Source organism: Apis florea, unplaced genomic scaffold (genome assembly GCF_048593485.1).
Source record: "Apis florea isolate Af1SG1 unplaced genomic scaffold, ASM4859348v1 contig_3158_pilon, whole genome shotgun sequence".
Classification (NCBI taxonomy): Eukaryota; Metazoa; Arthropoda; class Insecta; order Hymenoptera; family Apidae; genus Apis; species Apis florea.
Window position 1 is genome coordinate 7,387,331 of NW_028256713.1, and position 20,092 is coordinate 7,407,422.

At 42.6% G+C, this 20,092-nt stretch overlaps 1 protein-coding gene across 2 annotated transcripts in view; it reads left to right on the top strand.

Moving 5' to 3' along the window:
- LOC116415347 (uncharacterized) overlaps window positions 1-18,424 on the top strand; it is a 102,092-nt gene extending 83,668 nt beyond the window's left edge. Inside the window, exons 5-6 of one of the 2 annotated variants that reach the window (XR_015292507.1) lie at window positions 5,570-5,674; window positions 17,924-18,424. Coding sequence is in view for 1 of the 2 variants with exons in the window: in XM_086909822.1 (XP_086765948.1) it covers window positions 5,570-5,674; window positions 5,774-5,806 (138 nt within the window). In the remaining variant the exon portion in view is untranslated. Of the gene's footprint in view, window positions 1-5,569; window positions 5,675-5,773; window positions 6,162-17,923 lie in introns of those variants that run through there. The other variant, XM_086909822.1, reaches the window with a different exon arrangement.
- The last annotated feature ends 1,668 nt before the right edge of the window (window positions 18,425-20,092 follow it).

Genomic DNA, 20,092 nt, shown 5'->3' on the forward strand with positions numbered 1-20,092 from the left:
TGTCTGGGAGCGAAGGCTGAGAGAAATCAGAAGGGCGAGCCTTCGTCGCGATCGTTCTAGCGGCCGCATTACGTTTCATTATCGGTAATTGTAAGAATAAATCTTTGCCGACCATCTTCCGTTGTTGTTGGTGTCCGGCCCCGTCTGGCCCCGCATATAATTTCCCCCATTGGAGGAGCGTTTAAACGCTTCTTCCTCCCCCTTCTGTCTCAGCTTCCAATTCAGCCGCGGAACGGTCGCTCTAAAAATATCGATACACCGACCCAACCTTTCCTTCGAACCTCTCTCCCTCCCCCTCCTCGATCATTATCAACCGTTATTCGTTCATCTTTTGAAATGGAGACATGGAGGAGAGACGAGTCGAAATTATAACGATTTTATAACACGCTCCGCTCGAAAAAAGTCGCCAAAAATCTTTGCCCGTTCCTCTACACGATTAATCCCCTCCCACCAGGCACGACCTGTCCCAACGAAAGGAAAGGGGGGAAAAAAAAGAAAGAAAGAAAAGAAAAGGAGGAAAAAATGGGTAGATACCGGTAGGCACGAGCCAGCTTCCTATCAGCCGTATCTAGGAGCCGGTGAATAGAGGCCACTCCGTGTATATTTTCTGTACGCGTGTCGGGAGACGCATTTTTACGTTACGTAGGACGGGAGGTATGTGAGGCCGGCTCTCTCGCCAGCCAGCCAGATAGATAGATAGCCAGCGTGCAAGGAGAGAGGGAGAGAGAGAGAGAGATTGTATCTGGCGGGTTCAGAGACCCCGTTCCTACGTGTCTTTTACTCGTGTGCGCATACGTTAACTGCATATGACTCGTTGGCGTGTGCATAAGCGTGTGTATATTACGTGTGATTGTTGATTTCTTGCGCCATGCGGCGTTTGTATTGTAGCTGATTCACTGAGCGATAAGGGAGCGTCTCCTCTATCAACGGCCAATAACAGGATTTTGGTCGGATCTGTATTGGATAACTATTGGATTTTTGAATGTGAGCGAGTGAGGATGGATGGAAAATTAATAAATGTAATAATGTAATTACACAATTTCGGGAGGTGTTGTTACTCGATTGGTAGCAAAGATATATGTATTTCGTTGGAGAGACAGACGAGGAAAATTCGATATAGAGATCGAATAACTTATGTAAACGAGGAGGAGAGAGGGGCCACGAGTTTTCTTCGCTAATAGATAGTATATTATAGCCGTAACGATATAGGGAATCGTGGCTCGCTCGCGAGACCGTTTGAATTTTACGGCTGTCTCTATTCTTCACGGCTATCGTATTTATGGTGCACCGTACGAGAAAGAAACAGAGGAGAAACAGTTCAAAGAGGGTTTTCTACTAGGCGATCCGATCAGGCCGCTCGTAAATAATTCTCATCGCCTGAATTCGCTCTGATTTATAGTTAATTCAACTACTACACCGATTACTTCCCACCAGCAACGACAACGGCGACGGGGCTCTGCTTTCCTCTCGCTCGGTGAAACCTCGTATTTCTCTTTCTCTCTCGTTTCGTGTTTTTTTTTTGACATCTTTCTTTATGGATGTATATTATTGCCGTTCGAGAATCATGTAGAAGAATGGCGAGGATAGAAATCGAGGGAGAAATATTACGAAAATTAAACTCGATGGACAGTGAAAGTAAATATTGATGATCGCGATAGAAATTAAACTTACGGACTATTTGAAAATTACAATAAACCGGCAACATTAGTTTGGAATATTACTCGTGGTGTATTACTCGTTTCCGTAATTATCGAAGATGGTGTAATCTTACGATATTTATGAATCTATGAATCTTTATCTCTCAAGATTAAAAGAAATCGATCCTTTTTTTCCATGAACGATGGAAAACTCGTGGAAATCGTTGAATTCGATCTTTCGAGCGGAATGAACGGATCGCAACGGGTCACAGCGTGGTTCAATCGTGGCTCGTGCGTGAGTGTGCGTGCTCCTTGGAGCGGGTTTGGCTCGAACATCGAAAGGGTCGGATGTGCACCGGCCGGTTTAAAATGTGAGTCAGTGCCGTGGATTCGTCCTTGGTATTCGTGCATTTCACAGTCCACCTCGAATCGTCCTTCTACCGGGTGAACGAATTCGAGCGAACGATCTCGATTTCAATCTTGACCTCGATATCCCGATTTATTTCGAACGGGGCCTGGATTATATACGCTTTCTTTAATTATAACGTAAGTCGGGTGATTCGACTTCGCTCGATCGTATATAATTCCGATATTATTTTAAAATTATAATACGCTTTATATCTCGTCCAAGTTGAAACATTTAACATTGTGCATCGCATTAAATCACATTGCATTACATTTAATTTTTTAAATTTAACTTTATAACGACAATGTTGAATCAACATTATGGCGTCGTGTTATATGGTAATAATCGTTTTTTGAATTCGGATTTTGGATTTTTGAATTGTAAAAAAAAAATATTTCATGTTTATTCAGCATCTTGTAATCACATGCAAATTCGTATTTTTGCGAAGATAAGTAAGAGAAAAATTGAACGGGAGTAAAAAAAGTAAATTTTACACGCTTGATTATATATTTTTATGTTCCACGATTCGTTTCCATTCCAAAAAAGAAAAGATTTATCCGATAAATCGATATATACAGATGCGATTATTAAAAGTCGTTATCCTTCTTTATAATTCTAACCTTGATTCAATCAAATATACGCGACTTCACTGTCGCGATATATAATCTCTAATAAAAGTTACGATCGCAGCCTAATAAGCTGCAAGATAAAAATAAGTAAAGTTACGAATATTTTAACTTAATATTTTAAATATATCGAAAAATAGGATAGATAATAACGTCTCTCTAATAACAGTTTTCGATCCATCGAGTATTCATGCTCGTCAATAATAATATAATATCGATAATTCTAGATAATAGTAGCGAAAGAATAGCTCGAAAGTCTCGTGAGTCGCGCGACTAGAATTCTCGCCAGCTGCAATTCGCGTGATCGATGCTGTTACGTAACCTCTACTCGCACGACCAAAATTCCAGCGAGTGCATTGGCGCAATTACATACGATACGATACGAACAAATTGCTTTCTCTCTCTCTCTCTCTCTCTCTCTCTTCGAATTGATTTAATGCCAATCTCTCGATATTTTTTTTCCGCGAGGAAAGGTGATTTCTGTATTTATAGGTTATCTCGTGAAAGTGAGGTTAGGAGATTTATCGATAATCTTGACACCTATATTTCAGCATTTTATTATTCGTATTAAGAGTGTCTTTGATATTATTCAGTTTCCTAGAGATCTGTGTTGGATTTAGATTCGTTGGAAAAAATTTGATCGAAGTTGTTTCCGTATTTTTAATCCGTGTATCGCCAATTAGAGGATAATTAATTATTGTGACTTAATAAAATCGAGATCTGTACACGTCCAAATATCATTCTCTATTCTTTTATCAATCCGTTATACTTTATTTTCTCTTATATATCCCGACAAAGAAGAATTTGTCCGAAGGATTGAAAAATAAAAATTTCTCGCACGCTAGTATATATATTCCGTTTCTCGAACATTAGAATTTTAAGAAAGCGAAACTCGAGCAAAATTTTCACCCGAATATCGATAATAAATACCTTCTCCAATCCTTTCGTCCAATGTTCATCGAAATATTTATCATCGTTCCATTTCCTTTTTTAATTCAAACGATTAAGCTCATCAACAAACTTTATCTTTACTCTCTGATCTTTACTTCACTATGGATCGAAAGCAAAGAGCGCGTGAAAATTCAACTTCTCTTCGACTTCGGCCACTTTTCAATCGCTTCTCAACCTCTCCTCTTCGAGAGATTCGCGCGATATCGCGACGAGCAGACGGAAGAGGATCCGCGTCTGAGAGGAGGGTTTCGTCGCGACTTTACACGTGGCTCGTGATTCAGTCACGTAGCTCGGCTCGTTTAAGCCCGTGATCGTTAGGCGGCTGGTGTTATATGGGCGTAACGCGATTCTCGTGTCACGTAGCGTAACGCGTGGCCCTTCCTTCGTTCCCTCGCGAAAAAACGAGAGAGGGAAACGACCGAGAGCCGATGCGCGGCGGAAGAGGAGAAGAGAAGAGGAGGGTGCTGTGCAGGCAGACCTTCTCGTGACGTCCCGCCGTTGGAACCGGGCGGGCTCATATTTGGAAATAATCTCCGCCCGCAACAACGAAAGTGAAACGAGCCTTCGTGACGTTTAATGGAGGGCCGAGGTTGAGGTTCACGCGCACTCCTCCCATTTTCTCAGACCTCCTTCAAAGGTCAATCCCTCGACTGAAGCAAGTTTCACACTCGATTTTTTCACAATCCAATTTTCCAAGTAAATTTCGAGACGGTCTCTCCAAGCCTTCTTGTTCGAGAAAAATAAGGTTTTTAATCCTTTACATTCGTCAAGTAACGAATATTTATGTATAAATGTATGTATAATAATAAAATGTAGGCGAGGATTAAAGCGGAATTTTAAAAGAAATTTAATGGAATACTGAAATACAAATATAAGATATTGAAATCATACAGAATTTAAAACTTAAGAACAATAGAAACAGAAAAGACGGACAGGCGTGATCTGTCAGCGAGCCATTCTGCATCTTTATACAATTTTAAAATTATGTGGTAGCACAGAAGGATGTTGAAACAGACGAAGTAGTGAGCGAAGAAGTAAAAGTAGAGAACAACTACCAATTCAGAATCGGTGATTACAGATGGTTAATGAAAACTAAGAACATATGTATATATATAATTTTATTTTAAATTGCACAAAATAAAAATATTAACAAAACTACTTCCATTTATCGCTTTCCAATCAGTAACATTTGTGACTGTGAATCACTCGAGGAACGTGAATTTAAACGAGAATTCCGAAAGTTTGGCGAACAAGTTGGAGTAGAAGAAAGATGGATAGAATATCGGATTAGATCGGCGGTTATTTCGCGATAATCGGGAATGAGTCAGAGTGGTCGATGGATTGGGAAATCGGGCATTAACCGCCGGTTTCCGGCACCGCTCGCTACTATCACGTGTACACCGTGAACAGGATAATTTGTGTCGAACGCGTGACCGAGCTGGCTGAGATTTATGCGCGGGATAGGCACGCGCGGCCGCTGTTCCACTCGATGTTTATCTAAATCGCTCCCAGATCTCTTTCCATGCATTACGCCTTGCACTTTAACTCGGTTTTTGGCCCCCACTTAGGCGGAAGATAAGCTGGTCTCGATTAAGCTGGGTTTCGATTAATGTTTGCTCGAGCCCGCTCACGTTACGTTGTTGCACAGAGATGTTTAATGTTTATTAAATGAATCTAGTTGCTCTTTCTTCTTGATTTTTAATTCGGTTTTATTTACGGAAGTGAAGAAGCATAGTTTTATTACATTATGGATAGATTGCACGATGATTGTGTCGGTGAGTGTAATTAATTTTGAATGGTTACTCGATTCGTCGAGGATATTAGTTGTATTATTGTGTTGAATCATTTGTTGAAAACTTTGAAATTAATTCAAATTGTTAGATAATTGATTTTGTTTAAAATTTTCAAATTGTACTGATATATCTTTTTTTTTTTTCTTCTGTTTTCAGGTAAGATCCATGTACCGTCGTTTCACGAATTCCCCACCCCCCTCTCCCCAAACCTCGAAGGGCCATTTATTAAACGCTGGATCAGAAAGACTCGGCATGTTCAAGGTAGAGTATTAAACATATTTAACTATCAATTACTCTCAACTTAGCCGCAATATGGATCTTGAATAACAGTTGGAACTTGACTCGAATAATTTTCACCAGGTCGATCATTTGATCGATACACATACACACTAGTAGGTCTAGGCTGCTCGTTAATGCACAGAGATTTCCTCGAAACGATGTCAAGGCCGTGACCTAATGCAAGGTCATCGACGCTTCTTTCTCTGTCTCTCCCCTCTCTTCCTCCGTAATTCTTCTGTTTTCCGCCGTTGGAATTTTCACCGTGTCCAAGTCGAACTCGTGGAATCTGTGCCAGGAATGCCAGCTTCTATCGAATCTGATTGAAAATCTGGAAAACCTCTTTGCTGGAATCGATAAGTATCGCGATATTTCAATCATCCACGAGCATATCGAGTCACCTTTGCACAACACGCGTCATTCTTACAGTTAAAAACCAAAATTTCATTTTTCTATTAAAAAAAGAAATATATATATATATATCTATTTATTTCTCCCTAAATTTCTTCGATTCGAAGAAAAGCCACCCAACCTCTGATCGATCGAAAGAGGATCTTTCCCCGACGACATGAATGGAACAAAAGTCACGATTCGCATTGAGATCTCGTAGAACGAGATAGTCCTCGAATAAATATGCACCGCGCCGCGTCCGTAGGAATCGTAGGAAGTTCTTTCTCGTCGCTTTCCTTCCTTCCTTTCTTTCTTTCTTTCTTTCTTTCTTTCTTTCTTCCCCTCCTGTCGGTGACCCGTATCATCGATAACGATCGATGGCCTGCCGATTAGCCCCGTCGTCATAAATCGAACGATACCTACGAGTTTTCTAATCTGCATGATAAAGGGCGATTGAAAAGAAAACAAAAAAGAAAGCAAAATGCGCGCAATGCGTATGGAGGGAGGGGGGGCCCATTATGCCACCGTGCCATGAGTCACGATTCTTATCGTTTCGGCGCCGCTAATGGAATTAATGAATATTTCTTCGAGCCCCCTCCTCCCCTCGCCTTCCGCTCGATTATCGGCGGTTTCTAATCGACGATTAACGAGCCTTTGTTTGAGCACAGGTTTCTCTTAATTGTTCGCCAACAGGGTGTCGTGAGTTCAGAATTTAACTATGACGTGAAATTTTCCCTTTCGACTCTTGGTGATATCGATATGGTATTTTTTAATAATAAAGTGATAAAAAGTCGATAAAGTGATTCAACTACGATTTAATTTAATCCATCACTTTGTGTTCGATATTACGTTCGATATCGGTTGTCTCGTGAAAATAAAAGAGTGAATTACCTTTTCCAAAAATTCCATCTGCGCGTGATGGGTACACAATTCTCGGGGAGATAACGAGGATAATCGTTTAAATGGCAATATTCGATATATTTTCGTCTCGTAATTTATACGCGGTTCTTCAAACGGGATCGAGAGATAGAAACATCATCACAATCGAAATATTTATATACCGTGCAAAGTGTTTATAAACACTGGTAAATTTAATAGAAATCGACGAAGGATTTGACTGAGTTTCGAAGTTGTCGAATCGAAAAGAAAATGCCTGTGAAAATTAAAAAGATCGAGCTCGAAGGAATAGATAATGATTCTATCGAATATTTCAAAAAGAAGGAAAAAGAAAAAGAAAAATTTATCGATTCTCAAATTTAATATAATCGAGGGAGAGGTTATTAATGGAAAAAAAAAGAGAGCCAAGTAGAAGGAAATGAATAAAAATGGAGTAAAAAAAATTGGAGGGATGGAGCTCGAATAATATATAAACATTTCCTGGGAAAATATCGGTTAAAAGACAAAAGCGGAACGGTCAATTACTTAAAGTACATATTCTACATTGTATAACCGGAGATGAAAAGCATCGAAAGGAGAAAGGTTATTGGACACGGGTCAAAAATGAAATATTCCCCGTAACAAAAGGCAGGTAAAAACGAAAAGGCTACTTGTACGACTCAAAAATGTAATGTTCTCCATAACAAAAGCAAGTAGAAACAAAAGCCAGTGACTCAAGAAACTTAACGTTCCCCCATAGCCAAAACGAAAAAAGCAACCAAACGTTCCAGCAACGTTTCGCTCCTACTCTCTCTTTCTCTCTCCGTTCCCTTATATATATATATATACATCTCTCTCTCTTTCTCTCTCCTTCTTTCTCTCTCTCTCCACCACAGAGTAACGAGAAACGCGTGCTTGAAAACGCGACTGTAGACCGTGGCAGACTATTCTCTCGCCTCGGCAGCCGCCTCGCCTGTCCTTCTTCTCCTTCGACTCCTTCTCCTCTTCCTAGTCCAAGGTGGAGGAGGTTGTTGCACCCTCCTCGAGCATTGTGCATGCGTGCACGAGGGTGTCTAGCCCCCTTCATCCTCTACTCTGTATGCAACCCGTCTCTCCTCTCCGCGATGGTGCAATGACACAGCTTCGTGGAAAGAAGGCATCATAGCGGAAGAATTCAGGATTATCGATTGCCACCTCCTGGCCACCGATTCTGCGCTCCTCTTCCGCGATTTTTTCCTTCCAGATTAATCGCCCCCTCTAACGTTTCCTCTCTCGAACATATATCTCTCGATACAAGCGAATTCACGCGATTTTAATTTTTATTAAAAAAAAATCAACCTTTCGAACTTACAACCCTTCTTAATTATCAACAAGAAGAAAAAGAGAGAGGGACCAACGCTAGAAAATCTAAATATTTCAAGGGAAACACACACGCACACACACATATAGGGCCCCATACTCTCTCCATACCCGGTTTTATTATTCCCTTTCGAGGTGTGCTCGCGCTTAGAAAAGTCGCGGTATACTCGGCTGGCGCGGGTACTCCTTGGGCAGGAATATAAAGCGTTTTATGGGTCTGTCTGGCCGTGCGAGCGCGGCCGACACGGCGAGGGGCCCTTGGCCCCTTGAGCGCGAGTCCTCTTCGGGGTCCTTGCGCCCATCCGGCTCGGGACTGGATCGAGAGCAGTGCGCGTTGCCCGCTCGCTTCGTTGTTGTCCATAAACGCGTGGAAGCCGCTATAAATCAGGCCGTTTGTCGAGGAACGAATCCCGTTCGCGGTTCGTTAGAAAATTACACCGCTCCCTAGGCCTCGCGCACCGAGACAGAGAGAGAGAGAGAGAGAGAGAGAGAGAGAAGAAGAAGGAGAAGAAGAAGAAGGAGGGTATTCCCTTCCAGATCCTTCGACGAGAATTCTTCCCTCTCTTGTGCTTCTTATTTCTCTCATCGCGGAGTGGCTGTCGGTCTGTTGATTGACTGACCGGAAGTTGCACTCGAAGCGTTATGGCGGAGGCTGTTTGGTGGGATGTTTTAAAGGGAGGGGAGGGGTTGGCGGAGGGAGGTTTCGTGTGGTTTTGTTGCCGAGAGAAGGTTGCCGGAGTGGATTCTTGTTGCTCGGTTTTGAGGTTAGGTTTTTGTGCCGGGGGAGGCACACGGCGTAGGTGGCGTTTCGGTTGGGTTAGGTCAGTGGTTCCCAACCTGCGATACGATGATATCAGGGGATCAAAAATTTTGCAACTTTTTTCCTCTTTTTTCCATACGTTACTCGAATCTTCGTGCAATTTTTTATCGTTTTATTATTATTTATTATTATTATTTCAACTTCTCCTTGATTGAAACATTACAAATCGATTCAAAGATTCCGATACTAAGAGATCTCTTTCTTTTTCTTTCGTCGTTTCTTTTAACTACATAATATTCCTCGACGACTATTCACTTTCATCCGATCGGAAAAACAAAAAAAAAAAAAATCCCCAAATTTCTTCGCACTATTTCTTCATCTTCAACCTCTCGTCTTCGAGACTCTTCTTCCAAAGCGTTCCCCCTCCCGTCCACGGGAGAGGAGAGGAGGAGGGGGGCTACTCCAGGGCGCGTTGCCCTCCGCGCCGTCGGTGACGCGCACACAGGTGCACCTAGGCGCATTTTTCCGCGGCGCGTGCAGCGTGATGCCGCATCACGTGTCTAGAATCTTACTTTCACTCGGGGCCCGTGCGTACGAGGCCCGTTTTGCAACCGGCCCCGATCGCCCGCGGAAATCTCGCTTCCATCCATCCATCGATCGATAGATCGATCGATCAATCAAACGGCGCGAGTTTTCATCGCAGGAAAGGTCGCAGTCGAATGCTCTTCACGCATTCGAGCGCAGTTGAATATCACCGCGTGTTATGTAACGTTCGATAATGGATACGATAACGCGTTGTTTGCGATACGTTGTGAGAGGAGGTCGTTGACCTTTTGCTCCAAATGATTCGATTAGAGATTCTTCTAAATCGAGTGTTTTTTATTTATTTATTTATTTATTTTTTATATTTATATAGATATACGCGTTATTTGTGAAAGTAAATTTTTTCGAGAAGGTGTTCTTCTTCAAGTGTCAAGTTAAGTCGATCGTGTTTTGTAATAATCGAGACGTAGCATTTTATCGGATTTTTTTTTTAATTGAGACATCGTTAGATAATTTGATACACGTGTAAATACGTGGTAATAATTTACAAGGAAAATAGAATTATGTGTTCTTGAATATCGATGATCGTCTGACGATGACGATGATGATGGCCGATGTAAAAACGAGCTTCGTGAATTAATTTTTTTTTTTTCGAAACGAACGATGTTTGCTTTATGGGAAAAAGAGACTTGGATTAAATTATTGGCGTAGGGTAAATCATGGTAATAAATAAATGCGCATAAATTATGAAAATTATTCGTATTTCGCAAAAATTTCTCTTCGTTTATTGTATAAGTATACTTGCGACACTCGACGTATTTCTTTTTTTTATATGGATATGAATTATATTTTTCAATTTAACTCTCTGTTAAATTATACTACGTAAAGCAGCAATTATATCTTTTATTGGCCATTAGTTACAGTTTCGTTTTATTGCCGCTATAGAAAAATTAATTATTTTTAACCGAGATTGTGCAATTAATCTTTGCCTGGATCTCCGAACAAAATTTTATCGCTAACTTATTTCCCAATTGCCCTCGATTAAATTGCAAGGCGAAGAAACCAAAAAAAAAAAAAAAAAAAAAAAGAAAATATTTTCCACGTAATAAAAACATTAATAATTAAACATCGTAAATATTTCGCATTTATCGAAAACAAATGCGAACTACTGTTTCCAATATACCCATCGGTATATCCACGAGAACAATAACCGAGAAACCGAGTAAAAAGAATTACATTTCTCGGCCTTTATTCATCCAAACTGATTAATCATTTCTCTTTCGAGCTCGAAACGAACCCTCGTGCTTTTTCCGACATTGCCACCGGGCAAATAAACGTGTGCAAATCCTCGATCCTTCTTTTTCACAGTGGGGGATGATGAGACAAGTGGCTTGACCTTCTCCAACAACGCGATCCCTCCTCTTCGATCATCCCACCACCCCATACGTCCATCCATCCATCCATCCAGGAGATCTTTGGGAGAATGAATAACCCCATACTCGCGAATTTACACAACGTGGATACGATTCAAACCTCGTTCCTTGTTTTCCCTGGTAAACATCGGCACCCCTTTGAATCGAAGATTGCGCCTTGTCCGAGTCCTCCTCACCTTTAACGACGCCCAAGCTTAAAAATCAACCCTTTAATCCCCTCGCTCGAACAGGGGCGGAGGATGTATCTTTTCCCCCCTTCCTCAAGGAGTTTCAATAATAATCAATTCCATCAACGGGACAAATACGCGAGAGCGACCCTCCTTCCTTCAACTTGGCGCCAAAGGCGACCAACCCTCCCCTCTCGTCGATGATTTTCACCCGTTGTTGATTAAAGCGATGACTCTCGACAACGTTGGAACAATACCAGTCCTCTTAGAGCGACTGCTTTAGAAGGTGAATGTTTATCGTAACGAAGAGAAGCGCGTCTCTCCTCGTGAAAACAAATCCAATCGATCGAGAAAAAAGAAAAGACTCGGCGACTTCGTGAATGATTCTCGAGAAAATTGAATCAATACATCTTCTCAGGATGTAGTTATACTATACTCAATATATCTATTAAACTATAGAAAAGTACGAGAGGCGCGTCTCGTAAAAAACCACCGAATCGATCGAGAAAAAAAAAAGAAAACTAAGAAAGAAGGGATATGCAACATCGTCTTCGACTTTGGGAATGATTCTCGAGAAAACCAACACATCTTCTCAGAATGATTTTAAAAACTATAATATTTATCATTTAACCTATCTTAATTTATCCAACATAAATATCTAAAATCGGTAGGAAATTTTCATCTCTCTGTTCCAAATCTCGATACACCATACCTTAGAACTGAACCATAGAAAAGTACGAGAAGCGCGTAAAAAAAACCAGCTTAAAAACCAAGAAGGAGAAGAAGAAGGGATGTAGCAACGATCCATCGCAGCATCACCCCCTTCGTCGACTTGGCCTGCCTCCTCCTCGTCGTCTCGCAGCGTCGATTGCCGGCGGCGGCGGGCGTAGCGCTCGGCTTAATGGGTGCAGGGTCAGGAGAGGGGTGGTGGAAAGCGGCTGCTGCCGCGGGAGGGGAGGCTCGTTGTCGTCGGCGACCTCCGGCCAGGAGGCGGGGGTGACGGCGGGGAGGAGCGTTGCAGGCGGAGGAAAGTGGCGGAAGGGCGACGAGGGGGTGACGCCGGGGTCAATACACCCGTAATCTCGGTGAAATGCGCTTGGGCGCAACTGGCGAGCCGCTGCTACTACTGCAGTTACGCCCGAGGGCTAGAAATAAGTGTGTCCGGGGCTCGCCTTTTTTTTTTTTTTTTTTCGAAACGATCTCTCTGGCTGGGGATGAATGGAAGCGTAACAAGGGATGCGTGTGGAAGAAGGGGTTGTTTCGGTTTTTTGGAATTTGGAAAAGGGAGAATTATTTTTCTCTTTTTCGTCAAAGCTTTCGAAAATTCCTGTTCTCCGGTAACACAATTTTCACAACCGTATAATTATCGATCATAGATCGCGGGAGGCGATCATCTCGAAATCCGTGTCGATCGCGGTTTCCTCGTGAAATTAGAAAGTCGCTCGCCGATATTAGAAGCAGATTCACGATCGGTAAATCCTCTTCGTAAATCCCGGATGAAACTCTCGGGATTCTCGTTTCCACGCTCTTTGTGTCGAAAAGACCATCCACCTCGAGCCTGGGATTCATCAAGCTTGATTTTTCTCGTTATTTTAGTTTTTCTTCTTTAGTTTTTATTTGTTTAAGAATGATTAAGTAATTTTAATTCGAATCTTTTTCTGTAAAATCTATTTATACGTACGAAATTACAATAACTTTTAGGCATACGTGGATTAATAACAATTCTTTTTCCATTCGAACCATTCAATTTTCGTACAAACATTTATGAATAATAACACTGAGAAAATTCAAAGTGATAATTATATCGATGTTACACTTCTACCTGCAATTCAATTCGCCTCGATATTTATAACGAGACACTTCTAGAAACGTTGTTGAGCACGACTCTGACCCGAGGGATGATGACGGTCGATTAGGCTAAGATAGCTCGGAGAAATTCGAGATGCTCGTTTTGGAAATAAAGAAGGAGAAACAGAGAGAGAGAGAGAGAGAGAGAGAGAGAGAGAGAGAGAGAGAGAGAGAGAGAGAGAGAGAGAGAGAGAGAGAGAGAGAGATTCGTGTCAGTGGAGCTTGTGGGAAGAGGCTTTGTAAGTTGGTGGGGTATTTAGAGAACGATTGCACTCGGTTTTTGTTGTCGGTTGCGGTTTCGTGGTTTTCTGCCTCTTACGAGAGTGCTTCAACGATTTTTCGCAGGTTGGGTTCCGCTCTGGAAAGGAAGTTTGGAATTGGTGTTGTGCACGACTATTTTACATGTATATTAAACTCATTTTTCTAGAGATAATCCTCGTGTCTTTGTTTCGATTGAACAAAAAGTCGAATATATATTATACACGAATGGTATTTTATAATACGTAGTTTCATTTTTAAATTTTGCTTTTTTTTCCACGAAAGAAAAATCGTAGGGACAAAATTGTATCTAAAAATTGAATTCGACGAAGATAAGATTGTTTGGTTCCGGATTGTTTTTTTCGAAAATCGACGAAAGGTACGAATCATAATTAAATAAATGGAAAAATTCACGCGAAGAAAGAACATACTTGGCGTTGTTCCAAGCCCAATAATTCATAAGGCTGATATGCATAATCAAGGGGGGAGGTATACGTTCAATAATAACAGATTCGTAATTTATAGTTTCTACGAAAAGGATCACGGCCATTAAACGGCAATATTCCTGGCCCATTTTAATTGATAGATAGCAATGCTGAATTATAGTAACCTCGACATTACCGGCCGCGTGTAATAACCACCGTGTGTAATAACCCAGTATATATCGAGTCGAGTGACAACGAGATTCCTCCGACAATTCGTCTGTCTCGATTATCCTCGCTGCTGTCGAGTAAAAAATGGTCGAGTAGATAACGAACGAATAGATGTTCGAACGTAGAACACGTCTCTGAAAACTCTCGGGGATTCGATAAACGGATTAAAAATGATCGCCTCTTATATAATTTATATGATTTATGCGTGTAAATAAGCGAATATACGGGCCGTTTTACGATGGACAAGAATAAAACGCGAGTCGTTTTATGAATGATGAAAGCTCGGGGAACAACGACGAGGGACGAGACGAGGAGGAAACGAATAATAATACGAGGCTTAATGGCCGATGCAGACGAGCGATCAGGAGTCGTGATTTTGCGATTAGCCAGATTTAACCCTTTTACAACGCGCAACCAGAGAGAGAGAGAGAGAGAGACGAACGAACTGGACAATTCCCTCGAATTTTAACTCAACATCGAAATGATAAATAATACGCAACATTTCGTATTGGAAACGACGTTGAAAAATTTTCACGATAATTATTATATAACGATTATTATTATTATTATTATAATTTTGTATCGAATCGATCGAGAATATAATATAACGCGGATGGAGGAGTATCGATCGAATACGAACGGAATTTTTTAATGTCAAACTCGTATATAGGTCATTTCCAATATTCCATGTTATTTTAATATCGTACAGGAAATGTTGGACAGGAATGAGTATCCATTTTCCTAGCGTGAATTTTTTATTTTTATTTTTTCCCAAGCCTGCAAACTACGAGCTTCGTGTTTCCAATATCCAGCAATTTTTCTATCCACGAGAATAATAACACGCGATCGAAGGAAATTGTCACGATCGTGAAAACGAGACAGCTCGAAACATGACATCCAAATCTCCCCCAACGAGGGGCAGGGAGAGGCTTCCTCGCCAGGGTTGCGAGGGCTGTTGTTGCCTCGAGATGCGAATCTTCAAGGCCTGCTCGAGGCCTGCATTCCGCTTTTACCACTTTCCTGCTCACGTGCGCCGGAACAAGCGCAACCCGGGGAACCTGTTTCGTCGGCCCTGCCGGTTTTTTCCACATCCCCCTTCCCCGATCGCGTGATACACGACCACACGCCGAACCCAACTTTTCCCCGTTGGTAAACATTATAATTTATCGATCCTCGCGCCCGATCGTGATCTATCCGGGTTACCGTGCTCTCCATATAATATAACAAACCTCGAGAAGAACGTTCTCTGATCGTTTCTATCGAACAATCGTGCGCGATCATTAATTTTCAGGCGTTTCTCTTCGAATAAGAGGGAGCATTAACCCTTTCGTTAGATATTTTTGTATATTTTCCAATATACGTCAAAGCAACTCGAATTTCTCGAGCAAAGGAAGGTTAAGGAAAAGGGTATAGTTTTTCGAAGAAGGAATGGAAGAAAGGCGGAGGAAAGCGGAATAAAGAAAGGAGGCTGCGAAATTAAAAGGAGCATAGAGGAGGGCGATAGAGGAGCACTTTCTAGCCGTATCGGGCTTCATTAGTTCGTGCCCCTTTCCATCCTCCCTCCCCTCCGTCGTTCGAAAGTCCCCGCGGAGAGCGTTCCACTTGGCGATGGATCGGTGACACGTATAATTTTCTCCGCGGGATATTACGCCTTTAATTCGACAACTGAACCGTGTCCATCCACGTGAGAACTAGTTCCTTGCTCGAGTCGCGAGGAACCGGAAAAAGAGAAAACGAGATTTCCATTCTGCGCCTCCAACCCGATTCGATTCAGATTCTATTTCTTCCTCGGTCTCGATACTTTTCGTTGTTCTTATTATTCTCTATCTTTCTGCCCGCTCTTTCTTCCGAGTTAATTATTTACTTATCATCAGCCGTCGATTGATTAATTATTAGAATTCCGTTCGCGATATTTGGATTGTATATATATATAATTATCCACGATAAAGAAATATTAAATCTACGTACAATTGTTTCGAGAGAGATGGAATATCGAATGAATCCGAGAAAATAGTTTATTTCCCCGACTCGTTGGGGGGAAAAAGTTTGAGCGAAAATCGGGAATTTCAAGGGACGAGGAAAGTTGGGTGGCTCGTTAATTAAGCCTCTTAGAGGGGAGTCGGTTCGTGGGATCGATAACGGCGATCGGAAACCGGTAGCTCGGCCAAAGTTTGGGGCCAAGTCTCGGATGAATCCCCGTGGGAATATCGCGTGTAAGGTGTTACGTTGAGGAAGAATGAGGAGAAGAGATAAAAGGAAGGGGCGAACTCTTCCAAAGTGGAAGAGAATTAAAAGGAATCCTGGTTTCTATCGATATTAAATATATTTCTTTTCAATCGCTTTACAAACACTCCTAAAGATTCTGTCTTTTCAAGGATTCAAATCGATCCCTTAATCCCTTCCCGTTTAAGGCGCGAAATAAACAGACCAGAGATGCTCGAAAACAATACGAGTCGAAATCATAAATATGATGTAGTCATTTGCAATACATCTCTTGCAAACAATAATTCTTTTTGCTTTTATAAATCTATTATTTTTTAATATTTTAACAGGAGTTTCACAGTCTTCTGAGCGTCTTCAAGTGTCGTTCTTTGTTCTAAGGAATATAATAAATACTACACCTAAAAATGAATAGTATATTATAAACAAAAATGCTCATCTTGAATCAATATCTAACAGAGAAATACTTACTCTAAAATTTAATAGTTCCGCATGGTTTAGATGCTTTCTTGTACAAACACGCCATTGTCTCTATATAAATGTTTCGTATCATTTTACAAGGATTTATTCAAAAAATAAAATCTTACTTCGAAAAATAAAGTAGAAAATCACCAGCACGTTTGCTTTGCAACGTGGATTATAAGAATCGTGATTTTCTCGCGGCAAGAGCTAAGCCACGATTTAATCGCTGTTCACGTTTGGGCCGAAATCTTCGTCAGACTCGTTTTAATACGGGAGGGGGTTAACGATAACAAACAATCGCGAATTCTCGTTTCGATCCTCCGGGCTTAATAAAAAGCGGCCACGGGCTCGTACGTAACGTCGAATCGATCCCACGATCCGTCGCAAACGCAAGCGTGCACGGATCCAGGGCACAACAAATCGTGTTGGAAGAGCAAGTACACGCTGGTACCGGCGTCGCAGAAAAATCGGCAACGAGGGGGATATACTCGAGGAAGAAGGGATACCCGGACACCCGGTAACCGGCCAACGTCCCACATCAGCCGGGTAACGTCGTGTCGGAAACAATATCCACCTAAATCTGCCTATGAATCCAACTGGTATCGTTGCCTGATATCCATGAAACGCTCTCCTCTCCGCGGCCTCTCTCCTCTCTTCCTCCCTCCCTTCCTCTCTCTCTCTCTCTCTCTCTTTCTCTCGAGAGAGGTCTTGTCCCGTTGCGGGAAAGCTTGGGCTCGGTTCGCCGGGCCTGTAATCTCTCTTATTCTCTCGCCGTTGACACGGATGGAATTAAACATGGCGTGTAGTATACAGTGTCGGACAAAAGTTTAGTCCGGGTTTCCAGAAAATTTTCGAGAGGGTTTTTTTCTTTTGGAAGGAAGGAAGGAAAGATGTCTCCGTTGACACGGTTCGATCGAATCGAACCACGGCCTTTTTGTACAAAAAGTGTGGCAAAAGTTGATGCGAAGGGAGGTGGTTTTAAAAGATTTGGATGGGATTGAAACAACGATGAGAAGTAGATTCGATAAAAATAATTCTAGGATTCGTTTTAGGATAGGTTTTTGGAATTTTCTTTCGAAAGAGGATCGTGTATGATCTTCGACGATCTTCGATAAGAACGGAGAACGGTTCGCGTGATTAAAAAAAGTCCATTCGTTTCTCACCGGTGATGAACGATTTTCTAAATCGAAGAAACGGATTGTTATTAAATAAGAATTATCCCCTCGCGATTCAAGATTTTACAAATTCACGATTACATGTTACAGTCTCGTCATAATTTCGCCAGGAAACAAAGAAAAAAGAAAAACGATAAATCAATCTCCTCTTCCCCGACAATCAAACTTTTGCCCCGCACTGTAATGCGAGACTTCCCTCCTTCCTCCCCCTCCCCCCTCCCCTCCATACCCATATCCGCGCGCGCACAAAAGATCCCATCGAGGAGGGTATCCGTCGTGGATTCAGCCGTTGCAACGAGCTTACCTGTTCACGTGCCGGTTGAAGGTGACCGTGCCTCCTAGCCAGGAGTGCATCGAACGAGGTATCCAGGCTGACACCCACGCCGCCACGTTTTCTGGGCCGAAAAATCGCGGGAGAGCGCCGTTCACTTCCGCGTGGCCTGCGCGCGCGCGCGCACGCAACCAAGCCAGCCAACCAGACGGAGCCAGAGTGCAAGCGAGCGCGGAGAGACCCGGGTTCCGGGTCGGTTTTTCGCCCTGAAAACGTCGCGATTGTCGAGGCCCGGCCTGGGCGAGCCGGGCGTGACCAGTTCTCCATGTATATATATATATATATGTATATTTATGTATGTGTGTGTGTTTGTATTTTTTCCTTTTTTTTTCTCTCTCACTCTCTTTCTCTCCCTCCTCCCTCTTTCTCCTTCTCCTCTCTCTGATCTCCTTCTTCGCGCCCCTTTTTTTTTTCTTCTCGGGAGAGGCGCGCACACTTGTGCACGCACAGCTTCGAACGGACACCGAGGTTCGTGCCGGCGGCGGTTGTGTTTCAATCTCTTTCGAGACGATTCACCTTTTCCCTTTTTTCTTTTCTTTTCTTTTTTTTCTTCTTTCCTTTTCCCTTTCCTTTTTCTCGCCATTTTCCTTTTCCTTTTCCTTCTCGGTGAATGGGAGGCAGCCTCCTCCCCTCCTCTTCCGCTTGGCAGTCGTGAATGAGCGAGAGGTGTCTTGAGCAGCAGCGGGATGGATCGATGGTCGATCGACGAGGACGAGTTTCGGACGAGGAACGTTCGTTGTTTCGGGGCATTTTTAATTAATGAAAAAAAGGAAAAGAAAATTCCTCTTTCAATCAAGATCGATCCGTTTTCACGTCTCGATTTTTATCTCTCTCTCTCTCTCTCTCCTCCTATCTTTAATTTGAAACTCGTCGACGTTACGTTACGGATATTTACAGAGGAAAAGAAGAGGGAAATTTCACTTCCACGCCAAAAAAGAGTCTCGAAAAAAGAGAATATCCTTGCCACGATCCGCGCTAACTCAACCTTTACCCCCCTGAAAAAGTTCTAGAATCCTCTTTCTCCCTCCAGAAAAAAAAAGAATCAATCCCACCCTCCTCAATTATAATCGCTTATTCCACGACGACGCGCATCTACCTCAACCTATTCTCGATCTTCTCTCCACCTCTACAATCCCACCTTCGCCTCTACCTCCTCCCCCCCTACCCACCGCCTGTCCAAAACCCAAACTCCTCCTCCTCCTCCTCCTCTCTCTCTTTCTCTCCCCTTTTTCGCCCGCACGGAACGTAGCGCAACAGCGCAGTAAAGAGGCGTCGCGTGACAGGAAAAGATTGGCAGAAAAGAGACCGAGGGGAGAGTCCCTCGAATCGAGCGTGAGGCGGGAAAAATCGATTTCGCGGCAAAGGAAACGGCAGATACGGTTGGAATGGCACGCGGTGCATCGATCGGTCGATGGTCGATGGAGCGGTGTGCAGCAGTGGCGTAGTCGTCGATCCGTCCGCGTACAGACGCCCACGGCTTTTTCATTCGTCGTGTGACTCGAGATTCGCCGTATTTAACACTCGATTCGGATCTCTCGCGCAACAACTCGCGAACTCGGCCACGTCCTCTCTCTCTCTCTGTCGCCCTCTCTCCCTCTCGCGCGTCGTTTACTCGCGTTTAATCGAATATACGATCGATATATCCATCCTTCTCTGCATATATATACACACACATATATATATCGCGTGTATCGTGCTTCGTCCCTTCTTCTTAACGAAGGATTTTACGGGGGTAGACATGGTGACCGGATGCCTGGACGAGAACTCGTACATCAGGGTGCTACTTTTGATCGAGAGGTATTTCTTTTTCTTTTTTCTAATGTTTAATGTTTGTGTGTGTGTGTGTGTGTGTGTGTGTGTTTCAACGAGTTTTGTTCGTTTAATTGGTTTATCTTAAATTTTTTAATAGTAACTATAGAAGGATCGGT